The 24,593-nt window shown below is 41.0% G+C and overlaps 2 protein-coding genes across 14 annotated transcripts; one reads left to right on the top strand and one right to left on the bottom strand.

The window, feature by feature from the left end:
• The first annotated feature begins 3,170 nt into the window (after window positions 1–3,170).
• LOC119737641 lies at window positions 3,171–16,088 on the top strand. Of its 13 annotated transcripts, none has more exons than XM_038212115.1 (13): window positions 3,171–3,704; window positions 5,514–5,590; window positions 6,456–6,497; window positions 7,459–8,684; window positions 9,126–9,188; window positions 9,877–9,948; window positions 10,533–10,595; window positions 11,388–11,474; window positions 12,189–12,311; window positions 12,869–13,035; window positions 13,567–13,676; window positions 14,747–14,857; window positions 15,251–16,088. In XM_038212115.1, exons 1-12 carry the CDS (start codon window positions 3,616–3,618, stop codon window positions 14,848–14,850), a joined length of 2,223 nt encoding a protein of 740 aa, XP_038068043.1. In that variant the 5' UTR covers window positions 3,171–3,615; the 3' UTR covers window positions 14,851–14,857; window positions 15,251–16,088. The 13 variants fall into 13 exon arrangements, with proteins under 13 accessions (XP_038068043.1, XP_038068042.1, XP_038068047.1 ...); XM_038212114.1 differs by having other exon boundaries at window positions 9,877–9,951; XM_038212119.1 differs by lacking the exon at window positions 11,388–11,474 and having other exon boundaries at window positions 3,172–3,704; window positions 9,877–9,951.
• Window positions 16,089–20,447: 4,359 nt separating this feature from the next.
• Window positions 20,448–23,626, bottom strand: LOC119737872 (Krueppel-like factor 2). Its single transcript, XM_038212506.1, has 2 exons — window positions 23,444–23,626; window positions 20,448–22,644 (listed from the first exon to the last, which is right to left on the bottom strand). The coding sequence occupies exons 1-2, from the start codon at window positions 23,501–23,503 to the stop codon at window positions 21,568–21,570; spliced, it is 1,137 nt and encodes a 378-aa protein (XP_038068434.1). The 5' UTR covers window positions 23,504–23,626; the 3' UTR covers window positions 20,448–21,567.
• Window positions 23,627–24,593: the final 967 nt, after the last annotated feature.

The following is a 24,593-nucleotide window of genomic DNA, read 5'->3' as shown; positions in this document are numbered from 1 at the left end:
ACTAGGAATTTCAAAGGTGGGTTGATCAGTCGCAAATGGAAGAGTTTTAAAAAAGAGATATTAAGTCCGAATTTCAGCCAAGGAAATTAATTCTGGTTAGAATACGAGCATTTTGAAACTACTCTTTCAAACTCGAATCCTTTACTGCACGAGAACAAAGAAATGTCTCCACAAGGATACACATTTCAGTGTGTGTGTACATATTTGTCTTAATTTACATCAAAGGCTTAAGGTGAGTTTTAAACATTGATATACGTCCGAGACTTAGACCATAATTTCTACGTAAAATTACAGCAGGCCTAAGATGAGGCACACCATTGTGACCAACTTTAAGCACATAAATGGGAGCAAATATTTGAAGAGTTTATTTACAAAAAGGTGAACATTTAAGACGGATATGAAACTTTAAAGAATTAAAAAAATCCAGTATTTTTCGCCTTATTGTAATCTTGTGTTGTGTTTAAGCATGGCAAGGAGAGAGCAGGATTCTAAGAATGGAACAAAATGGCGTATATACCTATCGCGTTTTAGAAATTACTCTTCATTCCGTTCCTTGTTGGGTTTGTTATGAAAACATCTTGACATGAATCAGCATCCCGGACTACATTTCTTTAATTGGAAGGGGGGAAGCTTATACAGGGTGAGTCAAAAAAACGAAACCCAACTGTCGGGACCATTGTTTTAGTGAAGTTCTGCATGCAGCACTTTCAAAATCTAGGATATGAAAACCCAATTCATAAGCTTCCTTTTAGTACAAGAATCATTCAGATCACTCATGTACTTTTGAAGTTACGGAATTTTAAATACAACCACCGTTTTAAAGTTCTGTCCACAGTTCACAAAAAAAAGTGTGCGCTCTTTCAGCCAAACAAAAACAATTCACACACATCCTTATGTGATTTGTTTTCGTTTTGCTGAAAGAACACTGAACTTTTTGTGATCCGTGGACAGAACCTTAAACGGCGGTTGTGTTTAAAAATCCGTAACTTGAAAAGTACACAAGAGATTTGAATGATTCTTGTACTAAAAAAAAGCTTATGCATTGGGCTTTTATATCCTAGAGTTTGAAAGTGTTACACGCAGAGCTTCACTAAAACAATGGTCCCGACATTTGGGTTTCTTTTTTTTTTTACTCACCCTGTAGACAAAAAAAACAGGGAAGAGTGGGCTTTAATGTTCCTTGGATCTGCAATTGTACATAACCGTTTTGTTGATCGAGTTTTTGTTTTCTGCCATTTGTTGATGCCCATGAATTTTTTTGTTGTCTTTTGGGAGGTTGTACAGGTTGCTTTAAAAAAAATAATAAATAAGCCGAGGCCCGTTTTGATAAGGTAGTCACACATCTACCTATTCTTCAAATATATTTTTATTGTTTTATTTCATTTTACAAAATTTCCTTTTACTTTTTGATTACTGTGTATTTTTTTAACTTGAATCAAACTGACAATAATTCTTTAAGTGTAATTAACGTATCTCGTCTCATTTATATATTAATTTTTACTGTTCTGGTGATTGTATAACTACTATTATATCCGTTGAGGTCATAGTTGAGGCAATTTTGTCAGTGTTTTCAAAACAACCCTTTAAAACAGTTGATAAAAATAGACACAAATTGATACAGGTTTGCTTTCTGACTTTAATGATTTATTTTTTCCTGTCCTTTCATCTTTGGCGTATCCCATAAAGTTTCGCCAGCCGGGCTACTAAAGGAATAGTTTGACTAGCCCGCCGTTTTTTTGACTAGCATAGCTGGCGGGCTACCGCTAATTTCGAACCCTGGATTAAGTTTTCTTCTTATTTTGTTTATGTCTTGAATTACTGATTATGATTTGCAGCCTATATTGCCCGATTTTTAAACAACACAGCCCCTTGAAAAATAATCTTGGTTGAATGGGTTACCGTTTACACAGACGTTTAAATAAATAAACAAATAAAATTGACATGCTTTCGAGTCACAGTTTTTTATTACACTTTTGTCAATCCTGGCCAGCTTGGATTGGGTTGTTTTTGTTTAGTTTTGTTTATTTTTGTGGATTGCTTGTTGTTGTTTTTTGTAATTTGGCCGAATAAATAATAATAGTAATAATAACATCAAGCATTTAAACTGATGTATGAAGAAGACCTTTTTTAGCTCTTGCCAGGGGAAAATATGCAGTAAAGGAAAAACACAGGGTCGGACTAATTATAAGCTGTCACAATGTCATGCGTCATGACGAAACGTCCTCCGTTTTTCTTAAATTTCGACTCCCCAAATGTCAGTAGCCAGCATTTGTTATGATTTCTTTGTAGAAACAGATCCGCCATGCAAGTAGCTTGATTCCAAGGATAACTAAATTATTGTCTAGCTGCAACTGAACAATTTGACTAAACGTTGACGGCTTTATTTTAATTCGAAAGAAAATACAAAGTAATTGTTGTATTGCTAGAAATAATAGGTCCTATAGCCAAAACGAAGTATAGTTTTTGGTCGGAGATTCGGTAATAGAACGGAAAGTACAAGCTCGTTAATGAAGAAGTTGGGCAACGATACGTGGAGACGAACTTGAAGTCATGTCTTTTTGTTTTGCGTGGGACCCATCACACTGCCTGGGCTCACAAACTTAATCCGGCAACCCCCCCCCCCCCATACCCCCATATCCCCCCCCCCCCCAAGTCTTTGCCCCCAAAATTGTCGCCTCCATTTTAATTCCTGATTCGTGCAAATGGAGTAAAATTAATGAAATCGAATCTATGTAGAGGTGGATCTCCCCCCCCCCCATCCTTAAAAAAATAGGTCCATTTTAATTCCTGATTCGTGCAAATGGAGTAAAATTAATGAAATCGAATCTATGTAGAGGTGGATCTCCCCCCCCCCCCCATACTTAAAAAATAGGTCCATTTTAATTCCTGATTCGTGCAAATGGAGTAAAATTAATGAAATCGAATCCATGTAAAGGTGGATCCCCCCCATCCTTAACTCGCTTCCCGTTGGTCGCGAGTATTATAAGAAAAGCCCTCACATTTTCAAGGGCTCCCACACTTAAGTTTAAACTGATCATTGAACCGTTATCGAAAGTATATAGTCCAATGTGTGCAACATTTCTCCGTCTGATCAGCGCTATTGAGGCGTACAAAAGGTCGTCTGAATCAAGTGTTTACAATGGATTGGATGACAATAGAACGCCATTTCGGGGACACACAGCGTGCCGAGCTACGCATAACAACCGCCGCTCAAGCTCGTTGACACTGTCGAGAGTTGACGGTCGCAACACGGTACGTCAAAGGACAGCGAAATCACCGATGATTATTCCAGAGATCAGCGGTCACGCCTCAGGTTTTTGTTCCACTTGCCAAAGCTGGTTATAGAAATGTCGATCTCGTCAGCTTGTGGTGGGTTTTGACAATCACTTCAGTGAGATTACTGAACGATGGAAGATGAAGGACTGTTTCGTGTGAATGGAAAAGCTTACGCAGTATAGACCTGTGCTGCAGGTGTGCGTGTGTATGCACGATGGTCTCTTCTTATTCTCCCATATGGACTGCAGAAATGCCATGGTCTATCTAGTATGTTAGTACCGTGGTAGCGGGGCCAACAGTATTTACTGCATCGTCTTTAGACTGCAGATCCCCACCATCATGTGGCATGCCCCGAGTAAATCTGCACCGTCCCATCACAGGCATCCGCCGTCCAATGCGGCCTCGCAGAAAGGCAAAACACCAACAAGGTAAGTCTCAGACTGGATGTATTACTGAAGACCTCAAAACTTAGATGCTTTCATACCTTCTCTTTATGTTAAAACCCACTTGTGCACCGAATGTACCTGTGTTACCACGGCCATTTTTTAACTGACAATATCATTTGATAATCTTAATGCAAAGTTGCCCTCGCATTTAAAAATGAATGTTAAGGTTCATGCGATGAAACTTTTGTTTATTGCAATTCATATATACGGATTAAAGAATCTAAAATGTTCTAACGTGTCTGAGAAATCCGTTCAGCCCAGCATAGCTTACCTTTTTACAAATTAATTCGTAACCTCATAAAAAACGATTTGCTGTTATTTAATGTTCAAATTCAGCATAAGATTTTGCTATTATATATTCCGCTATATGTTATCGTGATCTCATCAGTGAAATGCACGAATCACTGCAACAACGAATGGTTCGCAAGGTGTCGGTGACACGTCTAGGACGGGACCAAACACGGCTATTTACCACAGATAAACACAACAGTGATCATTTTTCATTAAAAAATCGCAAAGAAAACAGTGAACGCTAGTTATATTACCATTGATGGTGTGCATAGAGGTCAAGTTGTGTGTACCCAGAGCTCATAGGTTACTGTGGGAAGCATGTACCGTGTCCTGTAGCGATGTAAAGTGAGCCATTCGACCTCAACGATAGTTTGTATCCGGCAGTTGAAACACGTAGAAGGGTTCCCGGTACAAATAGCAAATCGTATGACTTTTTGTTCTGTATTCGTTCGAATAGATAGTATTTCAGCTGCTGTATGCCTACATGTACATGTATACTGATAACATATTGAAAGTGGATCAAGTCGAACGGGGTAGGCACAAACATGAAGTTGGAGGGGCTACAGTGGAGAGAGGCACAATTAATAAAGTTGACTAAAAACCAAAAAAAATGTTTTAAAAAAAAATGTAGGAGTCGAACTGCAAATCCCTCTCTGTGTTTCCAAACTTTCGGTTTGAAACCTTGAATGCATGAACACTTTCCGATCTGTTATGGTTGGCCTCTTGTAAATATAGCATTAAAAAATTGTTGATATACACATGTACCTCTCAACGATGTGGCCAATTCTTGCAAACCATCTAGCAATGAATCCATTGGATTTAGAAAAAGTAAACTGTGCATATCAGGGGAAAGGCATTCAACAAAGCGATGGAGCAAAATTGGAATAATATTAGTTAATTGCTGCATTGCGTAGGGCTATTTGATGCATGCTATTTGATGCATCTCACAACAATGTCTCAAGGATTTCCACTTACTTACCACCATTATGGTTCCTTGCTGGGTTACATGGAATACAGATGAATAAAAAAGACAAGCATGAATGGGCTATCGATCGGCCGTCCATGTAACACCGTTTAAATTGATTGGTGTACATGCATTTGTCAGCAGGCTTGGTTGGACGTCAAACATGTATCTCAACAGTGGGTATATCGTTATAGTCAATAGTATCGCCAAAAACAATAACTTGCTCAAACTACTCGAAATATGTTTCACTGGATTCACACTTTCCTGTCCCAAACTCTCACTACATTGACAGCAACTATTTACTTCCCTTTAGAGAAGTATATGCAGTTTTTTTTTTTTTTTTTTAAAGAATAGAAATGTACCGGTTTCAGAAAATGAGTAGTGGCCCTTTATTTTGGTAACTAAAAAACTACAGGTGTTCTGGCAACGCGAAACTCAACATAAACTCTCATTTCTATGATTATTTATGTAGGGGTTGACGTATATGCAGGACGTGATGAAGGAAATATGATAATTCTGATTTTTGTTCACACCAGGTCAAAGGTGGAGGTGTGGGAGCCCCTTCGAGGTTGGCAGGATGACCTTAGCGCAGAGCAAGATATTGAAACTATCGGTAAGATCCTTAAGAACCATTGACATTTTGAAAAATGTTTTCGGGACGAAACGGGGCCAGATTTGAGTTAACCTTTTCAACGGGAACTGAAATGAAGATGAGAATAAGTCTGAAGAAATATGGTATCGTGATTTCGATAGATGGTGATTTTGTTTTTGTTTTTTCGTTAGTACCTCATACACCCGGTCTTTCAGTTCTTAGAAACTTGGTGTCGGGGATTGTTCAGGACCCATACATTATTGTGATCAAGTTACGAGTGTTTATCATTGCGTTGAGATAAATTGTCATAGAGTTAAAAGCTCTTAAGACTTTTTATTTAACAGAAAATTGATTTCGATACAGTTCCTTCTAGCTTGGGAAGTATACAAACAAGCTCTGACTTAGATTTAAAACATAAAGGTCAACAAATTGTGATTTCTCATATGTCAACCACCCCCACATGTTAGGATCCGTATTTTGTAAATTATATTTAATTTCATCTTTCGGTTTACGTTAGGTGTCATCGTGCGGTTTGTATTTAATGCCATCTTGCAGTTTACCCTCGGTTGGTCAAATATCAAGTACAAATCTCGCCCAACCGCAAACGCGGCAATTTATCAAACTAAAGCCGTGAACGTATAAACTTCAATTTCGTTTTTGTGATGTGCAATAACTGTGAGCGTGCTAGAAGCATCACCATGACACCTGCCTCCATAATTTGCTTCAAGTAGGCCTATACGTGTCTCATTAGAGCACACTCGTATACACTTGCTATGGTATGCGCTCTGAAGGCATTCCCGCAATCAATGAGTGTAGACCTATATCATGCAATATTCACGAATTGTTTGTTACTCTAGAATATGTAAATATATTTTTGTCTTCTCAGATATTGACTTGTGGTCGAAGAAGAATAACAAGAGGAAGAAAGGTAGGATCAAATAACATCTTCCTTCCCTCGTGGACAGCCAATTAATATTTACGATTCTGCTATTTCGTGCACCTGACGTACAAATTATATTCAGTAAAGAATGCGTGATTTTTTTCTCTGTCTATTGGTAAAAATAATCCCAGGAGTTTTTCTTCATTGCGTCTATCCAGTGATAATCTTATCCAATGTGCCCAAGCCGCTACACACTTGTTCATTTGAGTCCAACGCAAATTGATTCCATAAGAGAAAAGAAAGAAGACGACTACTAAAAATTAAAACAACACGCCCTTAAGAACAATCGTAGCAGCTTACGTCTTACAACATGCACCTATATAGTGAGAATATGTTTAGCTTTTTGAGGGAAATTAAATTCATATACCTATATTGGACTTGGCCTCGCTTGTATTCATGTTTGAAGTGGACGTCTTCATACGAGAACTCCCCCACGCATTGTTTACAGTACCAACTCGACTGCGGTAATTAGTATTCACCATACACTACTCGATACTACGAGGTGGTAAAGGGACAACAAATAATTCTAACCGTCGCCACTAGACGCAAAGCGTCACACTATAGAAATGAAAAAAAATACTTGTTCGAAAATAATAAATTGTCCGCGCGGCTGACTCGACCTTTGTACCTTCTTCCAGCACATTGACGTTTGAGTGGTATTTTTATAATGTGACAAATATGATCCCGATGAGTCGCCAAATTTGTTTTTGAATAGTTTTTGTCGATTTCGTTTAGGGGTTAGGTTTTGGACGTCGATCAAAAGGGCGGAAAATACCGGCACTAAACCAAAAGCGGCAGGCCATGCAGTTTTTGAAAGCAGGTGTCAATTTAAAGATTTTCTAATGTGCAGTTGTAATTTTAAATGCTGAAATTAAAGTCAGTCAACTTTTTTGGCATTTATCTTCTGAAAAATTAAATAAATCATGTGATTTGCATTTTACTTTTTCAGACGCTGCCAAAGTTACTCCAGATGGCATGGAGGTCTATCTCTGTTGGACCAGCAATCACTGCCCAGAAATCCCCGATTTTGAAGAGTTCGTCAGCGATAGTCTCTCAGCCAATCTTAAACCCGTCGAAAGTGCGCCCCCTAAGGCTCCTAGCCCGCCTGTGAAACAGACTAAGGCAAAATTGAAAGCCTCGGTACCAAGTAAAACTAAAAGTCCGGTAAAGAACGAAGGGGTCCATTCAGGTGCGAAACACAAGGCGAGCGAACCTAAGAGTTCTGGAGATGACAGCGGACGGTACGATGCGAAAAGCGAAGCAAGCGGTAGTTCAATGGTAGGACGTCCAATTTCGACAGCGTACACGGCGTCCGAGTGTCCCGAGCGTTTGGACGGGGAAAGCCCACCTGGCTCTGGCAGCGATGGCCAGTTGTCCGGGGGAGACGGTGCTCCAGCTCGCCCGGTCGGTGGCACGCGAAGCGCACCGGCATCGCGAGTGCAAGACAGGACCGAGCAGAAAAGCAGGAAAATAGCCTCGGCGAAGTTGAGGGGAGATAGCACAAAGCGGTCCCCGCATATGCGCCGCGTAGCGATACGAAACTCTGCCGCCAAGTCTTCACTCGATACGAAGCGCCTCACGTTCGACATGCCGCCTTCTCCTCCCAACTATGCCAGGTTGTCTAATCCAAGTTCTCCCCCGCAAGATGAAGCAAACAATACTAATTCTCGACCAGAAGCTGACAAATCATCGGTTCTAAGGCTTGTCGAGGAAAGGCTGAAACGGACCAGCGTGTCCGGCAGACTCAACTTCGATTTACCGAATTCAGGTTCCATGAGCGTGGGGGATCTCTTGTCCAGCAGCCCGCGGATCGTTCACCGTCTCGGCCCGGCGGGTGACACCGAGCGAGACCCGAACGTGTACAAGGCACTCACGGGCAACATCACCGTCGGCGATCACAAGGACACCATATCTCCGTGGTTCCAGGGCGACAGTGCAATAGAATCTCATCGTGGACTCACGGGAACGATCCCGAATGGTGCCAGAACTAAAGAGACTTCCAGGTCCATTCTGCCCTCAGTCTCATCAGGTAACTCGGTGGTATCAGCCGCTCCTACGTTAGATAGTACATCTACCGGGGATAGCGTTATGATGAGGCAGGGCTCGCCTGTAGTGAGTGGCGACGGACAGAGCACAACAAGCGCTGCTGCTACGGATGACGCAAAAATACTAAAGGTTTGTATTTCTTGCATAAACTACCCTGATCTTTGCATTTTGACAGGTTAAACGAAGTTGTAGACTTGAGTCACTAGTTTATAATACCTGTATGTACAAACAAACCACATATTTTTAAACCAAAACAAAATCGGATCAGAATGTGGCGAATGATTTATATTAGTTTTGTAAAGTGAAGATCATACATTTGATAGTCTCTTCAGGTTTTTGTTGTAAGCTTGCCTTTAAATAGAAGTTCACCTGGCGGCAGTGTGTAGTTCACATTAATCCACTGCAGACAACACTCTGCCATAATTTAGTTTCTATTTATCGATATCGACAGCCTTAAGGATGTTGATTCAGCTTCGAGGGAATTAAGCTGTCTGGCCTTTCTGGCTGCTCGTGTATTTTCAATTAAGTTGTCATCATCAATTTTGTATTAACCCTGATTTTTATCGTTAGCATCAGCAACGAATTCTAGACCTGATTAAGAACAGTACCTCATTGTGGACCTACGATGGCCTCGTAAGTCCATAAAAAAGGTTTGGGTGTTCGGTGGCGGCTGCATCTCAGAAACCATCACCCTTGCACGGATTCCGATATTGCACGGAACGGAACTCCTTCTATCACACTGAACTTCTTGGTTGTGCTTTTGGAGAACATGGGGGAAGGGGGTCCCGATTCACTGTCCACTTCTAAACAATAAAGCTCAAATTATTTTCGAAGCTCAAATTATTTTCGAAGTGTGGATTAATATTTTTCCAGCGTAATTTTTCTGGAACTGCTTATTCTGTTTGAACACAATACACTTTGGCACATTTCCAAACACGGCCTCTGTCATTTCTACTCCTTCACCTTTCACGCTTGTTCATATCCACGAATTTGAAGATTGTATATAAATGATACACATTTGTTTCTCTTGGATGACTTTTCTTAAGCAAGTTTTTAAAACCTCAATACACGAACAATATTACAAACTGGGATTTCTGGCTGTGCTTCCGGACAACAATATCTTATGTGATGAATTTGCATCTTGTGTGATTTGGTGTGGGTTAAATTTATTTCTTACCAAATTTTTTATTACTTTTCGCGTAATTAATGGGGGGGGGGAGGAATTCTATGTGAGTGGTTTCATGGACTGTTTGGTTTGGTTGTGTATTCCTACATTCTAATGATATTCTTTTCTGACCGATTTGCTGACCGGATTTTTCAGAAACCCCTACAGTGTGCAATATCGAGGTGCGATCGCGATGCGGCAGAGCTGCCTATGGCCAATATCCCACAGGTAGTGTGTATACCTCTATTCTGGGCCTTGCATGGCTTGACGTACTAACACTCTCTACTAATCACACCCTAAGTTACGCCACATTGATATTTTCGCCACAAGTAAATCTTTAATGAATTTTGCGTTTTGCGAGTCATGCGACCAAAACAATGGACCATCAGCAATACCCTTTTCCTGCGGCCAGTTAAAGACGTGCATAATTAAATGACATACCTTAACAGTACAGTTCTTTGAGCTTTATCGCAGATATATAAGCAGAAAAGAGTCGAATATAAGATGTCTGTGTAATGAATGATATGACCCAATGGATGAAATAGCATTTAGTTAAGGAGGGACACTTCCTGGTAGCCATCGATTCTTGTACAAGACTCGCGAACTGAACGACGTGTGTACCAGCGAAGTGCACCTCCTGTTACATGTATTAAATACATGTAAGGTGGACACACCTGTGGCACAGTCGCGTGAATATCCCATATATAAGATGAGATAATTCGCCATCGTGATCATCAATACCAGTTGAACTATTTAACTCCTGATCTTAACCGTAGTCAACTTTACCATTAATCCCCATGCTTTACCTTAAGACGGAAAAGCGTAGCAAAGGACGGGTTGATTCCGGTGAACAGCGACCAACTCGGACCAGCAAGGTAGGGCAGTGGTTATAGGTGACGGGTTACATGAACATTGTGGCGTCGAGGCAGTCTAACCTTGTAGTCTGTAGCTGAGAAGATAGATCTTACTTCTTAAAACCAGTCTGACTTTGATACCTATCTTTCCCTTTGTGTAGTAATTCCTGCTGCTGTGTGGTTCTTGTTTCTTTGATGTCGTAACGCCCATAACCCAACTCTGTGCTTAACTTAGTAGCTGCTCCGCGTTTCCTTCTATACGTGGTACAGCGTATGCCGTGTCTATGTGTAAAATGGTCTGTTCATAGGGCGGAGTAAGATCGAGAAATGAGCAAATAATTTACCCTTTTCACAATGGCTTTTGATCACTGGTTTTCTTTCTGTAGCAGTTTGCGCCAAAAGGATGATTAAAAAAAATCTTGCGTACGTGTGTAACTTCTTGACTAAGTGTATTGTAATTGTTGCTAACAACAAAATTAATCTTCCACGGCAAAATCTCGCCTTTCACAAACATTTTCAAGGCTTACTTCATGTATCTCAGATGCTCCAAAAAAGAAAAAAGTGTCGTTGATGAAAGAAGTGTGTTTTCCTCTCAGTATTTTTATGCATGTCTTCACAAAATGCGATTTACTAATTTATGCGGTGGCACTAGCTTTATGGCGAACTCGTAATATATTGACTGCCGTTCAGCGAGAACTAAATCCCAAGTTTGTGCTTGCTACTCACCTGCAAAACAAAAGGCATAAAAATGACCATTATTTGAAAGAAGCATTTCTCTTTTCACGATGCACCCTTTGGACTCGCTTCTCAAAGCCACCGACCGCGAGATCACGGCAGGTTGAGCGTGTCGCGTCCGTAGTCCTGGGCAGGAAGCTAGCGGCCAACTCCAACCCCTCCCCGGTGAGTCCTCGCTGCTCGCGGACCGAGCCACCAAGCACACGTGTTATCACGAGGATTTAGAGTTTTCACATCCTTGTCTTTTACAACAATACCTTCCTCTGCACTTTTCCGACAGGGATAACTTTGTGTCTTTCGGAATTAAAAAATAATAGTAATAATACACGTAATATATTAATAATATTGCCTTTAAAACATTGTAATTTTGTCTTTTCCCTTTACTCAGTCTTCTTCCCATCTTAAGTTTCTTTTCCATTTTCCCCTTTGATGTTTTCCATTCTTTCCAACTTTTCTAAGATGATGTCTTTGTGTCTTTCTTTCTCACTAAAGTTTTACTTTCGCAACAAATATTTTTTTAAATCTGAGCAGGTAATTAATGATCAGTGTCACTGTATGGTAAAATTGTAGCAAATATGCGATACTGAGTCTACTCTGATTTTCGCATATAGCTACACTGCGTACAAAATTGTGCCATGTCATGCAGTACCAAAACGGTTTGTAAATGGCACGCAAAATTCAGAGACTTCAACTGCTTCAGCTTCAATTTGGCTTGAAAGTAACTTGTCAAATGATCGTTTATACGACGGAAAGAAGATTATTTAAAGATTATTTAAAGATAAAATCTAAATCTGATAATTAAAACTTTCGATAACCTTTGCATGTACATGTAGTTTGAAACAAATGTTAGGTTATTTTAAACTGTTTTTCCTTTTTTAGCATCGAGGTTCTCCTGGTTTTCGTCCAGCAGGCAAGACACCCCTACAGCGAGCAGTCGAGAGTGCCCATAAGAAAATGCACGGTCAACATTACTACCTCTTCGCACACTCTTCCAATTCACAAGTGAGTGGTGTATCGTGATTGACACTGATTTGATGTTGGAGTTTGCCTCCATCGACATCTTTGTTGTGAACTGTATCCTGTTTTTAAAGTTAAATCATGAGTAAACCTGTGATTTTTTTCAGAAGCTCACAGACAGCACTTAGTGTACATTGCTTTATAAGGGTAACGTCGGTGGAAATTAAAACCCAATTCTGATATTTACATTGTTCTCCTCGACGCAAAATTCCATCACATGTCTAGCGTTCCTCTTGGTGAAACATGACGAGGAACAAATCATTACGAGGGCATAAAAAAGTTAACGTAATTAGTTTTCCTTTACTGAAGAGGTTTTTTCTGTAACGTTTATTTTATTTTACAAACGTTTAGCCAGCTGGCCCTCGTCGTTTCGTCGAGTCAAGAGTACATGCAACTACAATTCATGTTAGTCAGAGAAAAATGCTTCTCAAACAACAGTTGAGGCGTAATTAGTTGCTTTGACGTTATTTTTTCTTGGTAATACTTGGACTTATTATAATTTTGATACATGTACTACCATTCTGAAATTTGATATTACGTAGTCCACTGACGTTAAGAATCTTCCGAGGTACTCGTCAAAGGGTCAACCTGTGCGAGGTCACCGGGAGAGGGCGTCCTCAGGGCGAAGCAACCAATCAGAGCGAAGCATCAACAACGCCTACGTTTGGAAGGAGCATTTAGAAAGCCAGATAAAGCAGCAGCGAACAACGTAAGCTGAATTACAAAATAAACCAATCAAAGTGCTTAAACTAACTGCACCTAAACAGGACTTCGCAGCGTGTATATTGTATAGCTTTCTTGAGTTGTTAAGCCTCGAAAGAAAATGGAAATTGTGTTCTGGCCTTCGTTTATGCCTGTCTGAACCGTCTTTTGATATATCACCGAGGGTCAGAAATTATTGATCGAAAGCATGGGCATTTTCAGCTCTGTAGAAAGCCAAACAAATAATTGTTTGCTAATATAATTTTTAAGAAAACTATTATTTTGTGAATATTATATTTAAAAAAAAGTATTACTTGTTGAAATTTTGCAGTATTCCATCAACATTGGTATTAACAACACCCGGTTGATGCATGCATATTATACAATTACATCCACAAAAGAAACAAACAAGCATTATGAAGATTAGCTTCCGAGAGACCTTTGTGTGACTCATATAATGAGATATAAAGATCGTTCACATATCTATCAATCAAATATGATGTTAGTACGATTCCAATTCCCTCTGCCCTGCACGTAGAACTGCGCCGTCCGGTTCGAACACTGGAGGGATTAGCCACCAACAAACTAACCCTCGCACCAACCAATCATCGTCAGCCACGTCAGTACCTCTAACACTCATGCCGTCACGTGAGTTTAGTGATTTAACTGTGATGTGTGCGTTTGAATGGACAGTGTCAATTAGTGCTTTGATGATATGGGGCATTTCTCAAACTTCGGCATTAGATTTTGCTGAGATTTGTCCGACTGTGACGGATCCGAAGCCCGGGTTTGAGAAATGGCCCTTCCTGGCATGGTGTGAAGACACGAGTTGATAATGTGATTTTTGGTTGAACCGCTGAGCCGCAGTATTTTCTTAAAGTGATTGCACGTGTGCAGTGTGTCATCAGCAGAAGTTACCGCTTTTCACCATCTTTTCATCATCTATTTTCAATGAATTATTGTATATAAATTATTTGATGTGTGTTGACCATATCGATCGTTTCGTCACATTCTCCGCACCATTCTCATTTGCAGTGAAAAGTGGGACTCGATTTCGTATTTTTTTGTTTTTTGTTTACAGTTCTCATACCGCAATTCTTCATAGACCTCAATCAGCATATCTGTATCATGTTTTTGGGGCGATCATTGACATTATGCAGTATTATGTGGTGCCAAATTACATGGAGTGTTAGAAATGAATACGTTTTGTTTCTCTTAACCTTCTGGGATAATGCCTACTACAGTGACATCTTGATAAGTCAAACCTCAAGGGAACAGCTTCAAAATTTGACTTCAGTAAGCAGCGTTTTGAGTTAGGCAGAGTTGCATATCATTGTTATACTACTGAAGGCAATGGATTCTGTGTTTGACTGTTGTTTTGAGTTATCAAGATGTTACTATACATTTGTAATAGGTGTATGTATTACCTTATTCAGTATTCTCTTTGGGAACTTAAAACAGAGTGTCCTTTTTCACAACACTTCAAATACATGTAGTTCCTTTTCCAATTTTTGTTGGACTACTTTAAATTATGTCTAAAAGTACAGATCAGTGTATATATAAACATAATTCTGCTTGGTTGTAATTTAGTAACTTTTGTTAGGTTGCTCGGAATTGTTTGGTATGATACATTTAATACGCGATTACCAAAAAGCGCTCATTGTATGCATGGTATCGAGGGCCCTTTAATGATTCACGTCAACAATTTCCTCTAACAGAAACGCGCAACAGAAAAAAGCTCAGCTACACTTTCAGTTGGGAGAACGGTCAAGTAAGACATCCGACTTCGTCGCAATGTTCAACAGGAATGGCCACGCCATGATAAACAGGTAAGAGACCGAGTTTGTTGGGCTTTTGTCTACAGTTACAGATCATACCCTTATCGTACAGTCTGCAAACTTGAAACTGGAGCCCTATCCAAAAGCTAAGTTTGGATCAGAGGGAGCCATATTGTCTTGTTCCGCGAACTGTATCCCAAATGTTAAGCTGTAAGTTTATACCTAGCACCTATCATATTTCTGCATGAACCAAATTGTGACACAAATTTCGTGTTTCTGTTGTTGCTATTCCACATAAGCGCAATTTTGTTTTGTTCTGCAACATTAGTTTTAGGGTATACATGTGTTGTTATTGGTGCCATCAGTCTCTTTCAAACGAGGAGGGGTATTATTAGGCCAAAAACAACCAGTTCTTTCTCATTTTTTTTTTTTTTTTGGTAACAGGCCGAAAGCTATCATCAGTGTAAACACCAAAGCATGTACTTTGAAGCCGTGAGCGACGCAGTGTCTCTTTCCCTCCGTTACCAGCATTTGATACCTCTGCTTGGCTGAAGTTAAACGGACCAAGTCCTCTACCCACAAAAGCAACTGAAAAGACAGAGAGGGGCCTGTACACATAGCATTTGCGTTCGTGTTGGAGTGCAGATCCATTTTCAGAAATCGTTTTTATTGGAACACTGTTGATACCATCATGATTTCCAGTGGTTTTCGGCTTTATTGTGCAAATTCGCAAAACGGGTACCACCCACGGTAATCCATGCTAGTATGCCAAATTTGCCCCTGCTGTGTTTTAGAGTTAAATCATGTGTGATCGCTGTTTTTCAGTGTGTAACCCTCGTTTCTCACCTGACTAAACCAGGTTTCTCGGGTTTTCCCGAGGGTTTTTAACGTGAATCGTCATCCATTGTAAATGTACATTCCCAGCACGTGATGCAGTCCTTGGACTGTGCAATCTCTCTCGGGACGTACCACCAGTCCGCCATTAATTGGCCCATTGATTCCAGCTACTTAAGTTCAGTTCAAGACATTTTGAACAGGTGGCAATAATTAGTAATGTAGGCCTACCCTAAACGAAACGGCCGATACTGCAATTACTTACAAATGAAAAGGTCTTCGTTTGTCGTTACCGTCGGAGGTTCTATCACGAATTAGGCTTAATTATTGACACTATTGTGTTAAACATTTAATAATGTGTCCAGAACTTTGAATCCTGCAACAACTTTCTTCTTGTGCTGAATTAAAGTTTTTAACAAGTTTTGTGGAAACTTGTAATCGTATCAAATTTCGTGTTCGAGTCGTTCCTAGTTTGAAAAAAACGTGAAGTGCACAGTACTATTTAAATGAGAATTTTTACGCGAGCTCATTAGCATGAAAAGCGCCCCACGACTTTTATTTGAATAAGGAGACCGTTTGGCTTTAAAAAGGGTGTGATTGTGTAAATATAACCGAGGATCAACTCCCTGGTTTTTGGGCTTCCGTCTGAGGGCAGGCTTGATAAAATTACGGTTGAAAATGGGTCATATTTACCTGAGAAAGTGGAGGGGTGCCATTTGTGAAATGGCTGCATGCAGGCTTGGGAAGTACCACTTTTCGGGAGGTTATGTTTGTTTTTGGTGTGAATATTTAAAAATGTAATCGGCTAACCCACAAAAAATTTAATGAAATGGAAAGATGAGGACAAAACAATAATTATTTTTTTTGTTTGAGAAACCCCAGTGATGTCGGCTTGCATGTTATATGGCCCTGGACTGTTGAATTCACACTTTTCAATGGGGCTTGAATTGGTGCAGTACACCCTGACGCTGTTGGCAACAGAACCCGCCATGAACAGCGCCACCTAGTGTCAAATCGTGCACAGTCCCGTCCGCCTTGTACAGCGCCTCCTGTTGTTAGAATATCATTGTTTCATCACTCACCTGCACTTTAACTACCCTGAGCTCTAAGTAAACTCGTGTTTCAGGCTCTCTGCACATAGCGTAACACCGTGTTTTGCCAACATCATGAAAGAGTCATTCACAAACCCATACTAAACCGCACCAAGGTCTCAATCAGTGATAGTTTTTAATCGTGTTCCTTCAAGCGTACAGTTCTTGTTTACTTTATTTTTTATAAATACATGTACCAATACGTCTATATGGAGAAACAAAACTTACACCGAGTTCAGCGAGGCCTACTCAGCTTACGAAAGATTTTGGAAGACACTTTGACATTTAACATGAAAAATCATGGTGTGAGTACTGAAAATTGAAAAAAAAAAATGAAATGCCACACGAAACAACTTACGACTGACTAACAGGGTAAGAAGCTACTTCATCTTGTCTAGAGTGCGCCCTCTAAATTATCGGCGGCTCTGGCGCTAAAACAGCAGCTGCAGGTTCAACTGTAAAACTTGCATAGCGCCACCATGCGGCATATGGCTGCCGTTCTCGTAGAATACCACCGGATGAGGGCGCACTCTTTAGCCCTTGGAAGACAACAAATGCTACGAATTCGTATGGAAACTAAGTTGTTTGGGGAAAATTCTTTTTGAGGAAGAAACTATTGATTGTTCTTTGATGCCAGTGATTCCTTATTGATTCGTATTGATTCATCCATCCCCGTAAACTTTAAGAATTTTTTACATTGATATACATGTACAATAATCACCGCCATACTGTAAAGAAGAAGAGGGGTATCTGCGTGGAGTGTGCGTGTTAATCGAGGAAACACGTGCAACATCATCGGTGAATTGAGGACAGGAACCGAATCGAGGCCAACCTCGATTAGAACGTGTACAAACCAATGAGAGCTATTGCAAAAATGTATGAGTATAAACAAAGGAAAAGGGAAGATGAACAAAAGAAAATCCTCGATTTTCACCAAAACAAACGTGTGTTCACGAGTTGCTCGACCGCGAAACGGCCGACAGGCGGTGAAGCCGCGGCCTCCCCCCGCCGCCTTGTTATTCTAAAGCACAAGTGAAACTGTGTGAAATGATAACTAAATTCCGGGAATAGAACGAGGAGCATATAACTGAAAAATACGTACACTGGATTTCCACCAAAAAGGTTTGTTCACAAAATGACAGGGTTGTCATCTGTCTTTACCCAAAATGCAGTGCGAATATCGAAAAAGTTTATTTCCGAAGGATTTGATATTATATGTCAATCTTTTTTGTTGTTCATTCTGTCATTGTAATTGCTCTCGAATAGTATGTGATTTTGCTGAGTCGTCTATCTGAGGTTTTGAGTGGACTGTCTTACGACCTACGCATTCAGTCTTCAAAACCTTTTGCCTTGAAGTTCTGTTCCGAGAATGTTCATTATAGTAATATTGCATTTTTCTTGGCTAAAGTTTGAAAATTAACAAAATGCACGAAACGTACCGTGAGCAAGGGTCCCAGGCCTGTGCCCGCTTCGCCCCCCCCCCCCCAATCCACACACCCGCTCAGACATTTGGGAAAGCAAATGATGGCATTTTGCTTTTTATAAATCCATTGAGTGCCCCCCCCCCACCCCTGGCCCTCCAGAAAACGAAAGCCCACTCCTAAATACCCCCCCCCCCCGCCGTCGTCTTCAAATAGGATCGCAGTTACGCCACAGGCTAGGCAGAATGTCGCCGGAAATCAGGCTTAATCAGAAGTTACGGAAACTGTTTTGTAAGCGGTGTTTTGTTAGCAGCTATACTTCGAGTGCTTGGCCTCGTCAGGGAGCACTTGGCTTAGCGACACAATTAGAAGACTTTTCAAGTTTTTGGACAAAAGAGGATCCACTTATGCCCTGAAGGGTTTGTAGTGGGATTAAGGGGTGGCGCGTCCGATCGGGACACTGGCCCGAAAGTCCTCCGTCCGGCTGCACGGGGCGCGTTGGTTGCATGTTACGTATGAGCGCATAGCCCTTCGATTCCATTTAATAAGTTCAATAGCCATTGTATACCTGGAATCCTTTATATGGATTTCTCCGGCTTCTTGGAATTCTGAGTGAGATGACATTGATTGTAAGCTTTATAAAACAAATTTATATTGTGAAACTGTCATAGTCTTATGCCTCGCAAGCGCTAACAAATCTAGATAAGAATAGGCCTAAATTACACCACCTTAATTAAATGTAGGCCTACACTCGTTTATTACTGCGTAAAGTCAGCCTGAAATTTTCTTTCTCTCTTTCTTTTTTACAAATCAATTATTAAGTAGTTTCCTGGCCGTTTTTGGCTTTATTCACTCCTGTAACTAACTAATATGATGAATCTGAAAGTGCAGTTGTGTCAATGGGAAGGTCCTTCCTAATACATGTACATGTAATGTGTTTTGGGAAGTAAAAAAAATCTGCGCCATTATGTAGCGACTACATTAACAGGGAAATTCACACAATATGCTTTGTGAAATCAATATAGGCCTATTGTCTTTCCAAACGCCTTTTCCGGACATGAGATTTCATCATTTTACATCATTACATCATTTTACAGCATCCCCGCTCCGATCCCCAGCGCTCAGCCTGGCATAAGCCTGTGAAAGTTATTTACCCGTAACCTAGCAACAGCCTCAGTAAACAATGAGCAGACAGATACAGATCCTTATGTATGTAGGCCGACAGTGCTGCGTGGGCGCGCAGCATCCTATTGATTGAAGCACACGTGTCCGGGTGGAAAACACATGTTGCTAGAAATGTGTAGGCCTACACCTCAATGATATAAACAAAAAGCCCAAATCAAAGCTTTAATTAGTATTGGGGGAAAATTAAATGTTTCTGAAATCGTATAACAGCTTTCGAATTTGAGAGATCAAGGCGCAAAATGATGATGCGAAGTCTATACCCAGCACGATATGGGACAGAGGGGTACCCCCCCCCCCTCTCCCCCAATCTCCTATACCCTATACACACTAGACTATTTGTTACCTAACACATCCCCTAGATATCTCAAAAGAATTCCTGCGATGCTGGTAACAACACAATGACCAACATAAAATGGGGAGGGGGGGGGGTCCCTCTGTCACATATCGCGCTACAAAATTATGGCGAATTCAGGAAGATTATACATGTACATGTACAATGTACATGCACATTGTGTGTGCGTCATACTTTTAAAAGGTGGCATATTTCACATAATTGAATTTTAGTCCTTGCAATAATAATATGCATTTTGTCCTGAAAATTATGCATTTGGAGTCGATGTTTGGGACCTGCTTAAAATAATAGTGATAATAGGCAATGCGGAACTTTTTTGTTCAGATTTATCTTATGAGTGGGAAAGTAAAAAATGGTAAAGCCAAAAAAAAATAATAAGTTCTGCTTCCGATTACATGGCATTCGAAAATAGGGTAGGTAGGTAGGGAATTTATTTTTCTTTTTTTGCCAATTTTTTTTGTGAACGATCACATGGAGGTGTCTGCGTGTAGTCAAGGGTACAAGTAGAAATTGGTGATTTTGGGTCTTTTTTTCTCATTTTTCCCATAAATAAAATTAGGGTAGGGGCTGTCAGAATAGGGTAGGTAGGGAAACGGGAAACAGAACTATTTTTGTTTTGGCCTAACCAAAACCCCACTAAATCCGTTATCCCATATCCAAAAGCGGATGTGCATATCAGTTATCTGTTTTTAGAATCATAAGTATATCCAAACATAAATAAATAGAAAACTTTAAAATAAAATCCAAACACCACAATGTTTTTCATTTCTCGGGCGACCAACCAGTGGTCTTTTATTCAGCCTTCTCTTCTCTGTCTCTCTCTCTTATCAATAATGATCAATAATAATCGTCAATTAAACACCGGTGCAAAGGTTATAAATCATTAAGTTGACGAGTTGAATAGATAACATACAAAATTATTCATACAGAATATTAATATAACTCACAGACCAGCTGATACGATACTTTGATAAGGTGATAAATCGGGCATGCATTTATGATTTTGTGCCTACTCTTTTTCAGTTGAACATTAACAAAATTTCTCTAAAATATACTACAGTAGTACTTTAAATATATTTATAGTTTAATTGCACTATATGATTAGCGTAAAGTGCGCGATAAAAGCAGCAAAACAGAAAATGGCAATTTGTTTTTCTATTATTGAAAAGTAATATTTCACTAGTACTGTGTTCACTGTCGTGTCTTTTTTTGTCTGTGCACTGATTGAAAAACATTGCAGACTTGATTTTTGTTGAAAATTTGACTTTTTCCGTGAACACCAGTTTATTTACATTGTCATCAAAACCAAGTATTTTAAATAGGAATTTTCTGGTTTTTCGAAATGAGCAAAATAGCAAAACAAGTGACAAACTTTTGCAAAAAACTGCCATCGAAATTTTTCATGCAGATATTCCTTTTTTTAGATATAAAAAAATACTGTACTTCGCATGCAGGTCTCCATGAAGATGTTTTTCTTTCTTTTTTGTGGCAAATCGACTCGGTGTCGAAATCGGAAGTAAAAGAATCGATTCTTACTCCAGTTTGCCATAGAGACCTGCCTCTCTGACACAACCACGCCGACGTACTGGACCTCGGGCCCAGCCATCGGCGCTATTTGGTTTCGTCGGTAGCTCATCGGTAATCAGCCATTCTTTTGGTTTTTAAACCCCAAAAGAATCGACTCCGAGAACTTCACCAAAAAGTGTACAGCAAATACAAACTGGCACTTTAATTTATACAAAGTAAACGAGTTTCAGTGTCATTATGGAAACATGTCCAAAAATGAAGATGGTAAAAAGTTCGTTTCTTCATAAGTACCCTCGCATTTTGCATGTACATTAACATTTAAAAAATGTCAAGTGTTCATGATGAGACTGTTCACATGTGGCGTTTCATGTGAAGCGACAGGTGGTCGGAGCGGGAGAATGCCCTATCGCACAGATGACACTGGAACGGTCGGTCGCCGGTGTGTTTGCGATAGTGACGGGTCAGCTCATCGGAACGGGCGAACTTCCAGCCGCATCCCTTCCAGTTGCAGTGGTAGGGCTTCTCTCCGGTGTGAGTGCGCATGTGGGCCTTGAGGTGAGAGCTCTTGGTGTAGGTCTTGCCACAGCCAGGGTTGGTACAGGTGTGGGTTGTGGTGCGCTTACGGCCCCAGGCACGGCGACCCTTCTTGCGGACGATCTGAGGAGCTCCTGATGTCTGCGGAGGCGGCATATTGGTGTCGGCCGGTGTGTTGCGGAGCAGATCGAGGAGTGGGGAGGTAGGGGGAGTGTTCGGGGGTGTCAGCAGAGACTGCTGATGTTGTTGCTGTTGGTGCTGCTGGAGGGATATCATCAGCATGTGTTGCCTGGCCTGCATCTGATGAGCGGCGTAGGATGGCAGCTCGGGTACTGTCTGTGGCGAGCAGGGAGGTGACATCTGCTGCTGCTGAGGTTGCTGGCGAGGATGATGGGGGGACAGGTGATGCAGAGTGTTCTGTTGTGGCTGCTGGTGCTGCTGCATCTGCATCAGGAAGGGCTTCACATCTGGAGCAGCGAAGCGCTCCAGGGAGATATCAGGGAAGTTGAGGAAACTGTCCATCTCGGGCAGAGCCACTGGGGATGGGGCTTCCATGCTACCACAGCAGCTGCTTCCGCCTGGACTCATCGGCTCCTCCTTGATCTTGATACCAATCGGCATCTCCTCTTCCTGGCCATAGACTGTGTTGTTCAGGATGAAGTCCAAGTCCAGGAGGTCCGTGTAACCCTCGTGTGCGTGCAGGCCTGGAGGAGGCGAGACACAGGCACTGCCGCCATCACTGCTGCAGAGGCTGGACACGGTACCGGTGGGTGAACTGGTCTCTGGGCGAGGGGGACCGCTAGGCATCAAAAGGGGGAAACCCGGCTGCTCAAAGCCTGCCGAGTAGTCGGAGAAGTTCTCCATGAGGATGTCGTCCATCTCGGCCCACAGCATCTGGATATGCAAAGAAGGATGAAAGGGATACGAAACATAAGAAAACTGCCTCGAAGTCGCCAGTGATTTAATTAAGGCCTTTTGTGGTCTTGCGGTTCGTGGCAATTTGGGGGCACAATGGACCTTTGCGTAAACTTCACAACCACTTGACAATGGATGCATTGTCAAGTGGTTGAGAACAAACTTACACTAGGAATTGCCACGGCAAGAGGAATGCAATAAGGATTTGCATAAGCCTGCCAGTGAAATGCAATCAGCTAAGCAAAGTCTATTGGAATTTGTTTGCTTGACGCTTTAATAGTTCAATCGCTGCATTAAACCATGGAGGTAGAATTAGATGCTAGCAATGCGAGAACAGTACATCGTGGGTACAAACATTGTGCAATGTGCAGATTTTAACTTCACTCGAAAAACAGATACTGAGTAATATTGTTGCATCAATATTACAGTCGTTATGCTATAAATATTTCTCCATCATAAAATCATCTAAATATACACAATACATGATTAGAGGAAGTTCTACCCCCTAAATGTCAAAAACTAATTTTTGATGATCCAAATTACATCGTGTGAAAACTAAAACCACTGAAATTGTTTTTACTTGAAGGAAAATCTTGTCAGGTTGTATAAGATTGAACAAGACATATTTTATTATGCAAGGTTGACAACAACACGTGGGGAGCATAATGTAAACATCAGTACAAAATAGGAACTGCGAATGAAAAATGAGAAATAGTAAATGTGGTTGCCATGGATTAATAAAAGTAGACTGAAAAAAAGCATGTAAAAAGACACTTACATCATTTGCAATGCTGTGCATGCCGTTGTGTTGTGACAGCTCTCCAAGCATCAGTGCCATTGATTATCCAGGTATTGTTCCGTATTTTCTTGCGAGAAATATTAGCGTAGATATCTCAAGATTGCGACTGCTCTCGACAAGCTCTCAAGTGAGTTCTGATCGTTCTCCCGCCGGCCTTTGGAATATAATCACATTCCCATCCACCGGCTGTTTCATTCATGCCAGCCGTGAACAGCCAATCGCTGAGCAGAGAGCCAGGTCATTTACATATCTAAAATTAGCCCGTATATAAGCAGAGCTCGCTCGCCGGCCAGACGGCTCAGTGCAGCTGGGCTGTCGTAGCGTACGGATCTCTGCGGCTATGGCGTTTTGTGCACAGCACTGCCAGCTCATGAATAAACCATGTCCTCAACAATAGGTTCAAGGATTTCGTGCAATCACGCGGCTCACTGCGCGATGTGACGTCAGATAACTGCCGTGACGTAAAAGTCACTGCAGCGAATCCCGGACGTGCTAATAGCCCCTGCAGGGTACAGCACATATCTGCCGAGTCATCCTATTCGCTGTCGCGCTCCGTTTGACCCCTGCGCAACTCTCGGCCGTGTGAAATTTTCCGTGTGTGTACATTCATCTCGCTCGGGTTTGTTTTGGTGATGAGGAGAGCCGCGGCTATTTTTAGCAGGGTATATAAGAGAGCTGGTTGGCATGACTCAGGCGGCAGTTGCTAGCGCTGCGAGCAGACAGTGCACTTCGTCGAAACCGGGTCTGTGGCGCGCTCGATCCGCTCTCTCGAGTATTGTCACTAACATTACTGACTTGCCACTTGACATGTGTAATTCTCCCCCGGAAAAACCGTCTCAGAAAAATTAATCCCAGTAACTCTTTGAACCAAATTGCATCCGGATTCCAAGCAAGATAATTCGGATTTTATACACGCGAATTACGGTCGACTGTGACACATTTTAGACATTAAGTTTGCTCTTTTCCTTTTTTTCTTTTCCTTTTTTTCTACAAACTTCACCTTCAGGCTTCACCGCCTGTCTTATTCTATATATTCAAACCTTATATCATAGGGTAGGTCCTTATCTAGTGAAGCACATTTCTCAATGATATTGATAAACTGGAAACTGTTTAATTATTAGTTGACCTT

Source organism: Patiria miniata, unplaced genomic scaffold (assembly GCF_015706575.1).
Source record: "Patiria miniata isolate m_02_andy unplaced genomic scaffold, ASM1570657v1 HiC_scaffold_3, whole genome shotgun sequence".
NCBI lineage: Eukaryota > Metazoa > Echinodermata > Asteroidea > Valvatida > Asterinidae > Patiria > Patiria miniata.
The sequence above is the reverse complement of the archived record's forward strand: the minus strand, read 5'-3'. Positions and strand labels throughout refer to the sequence as shown.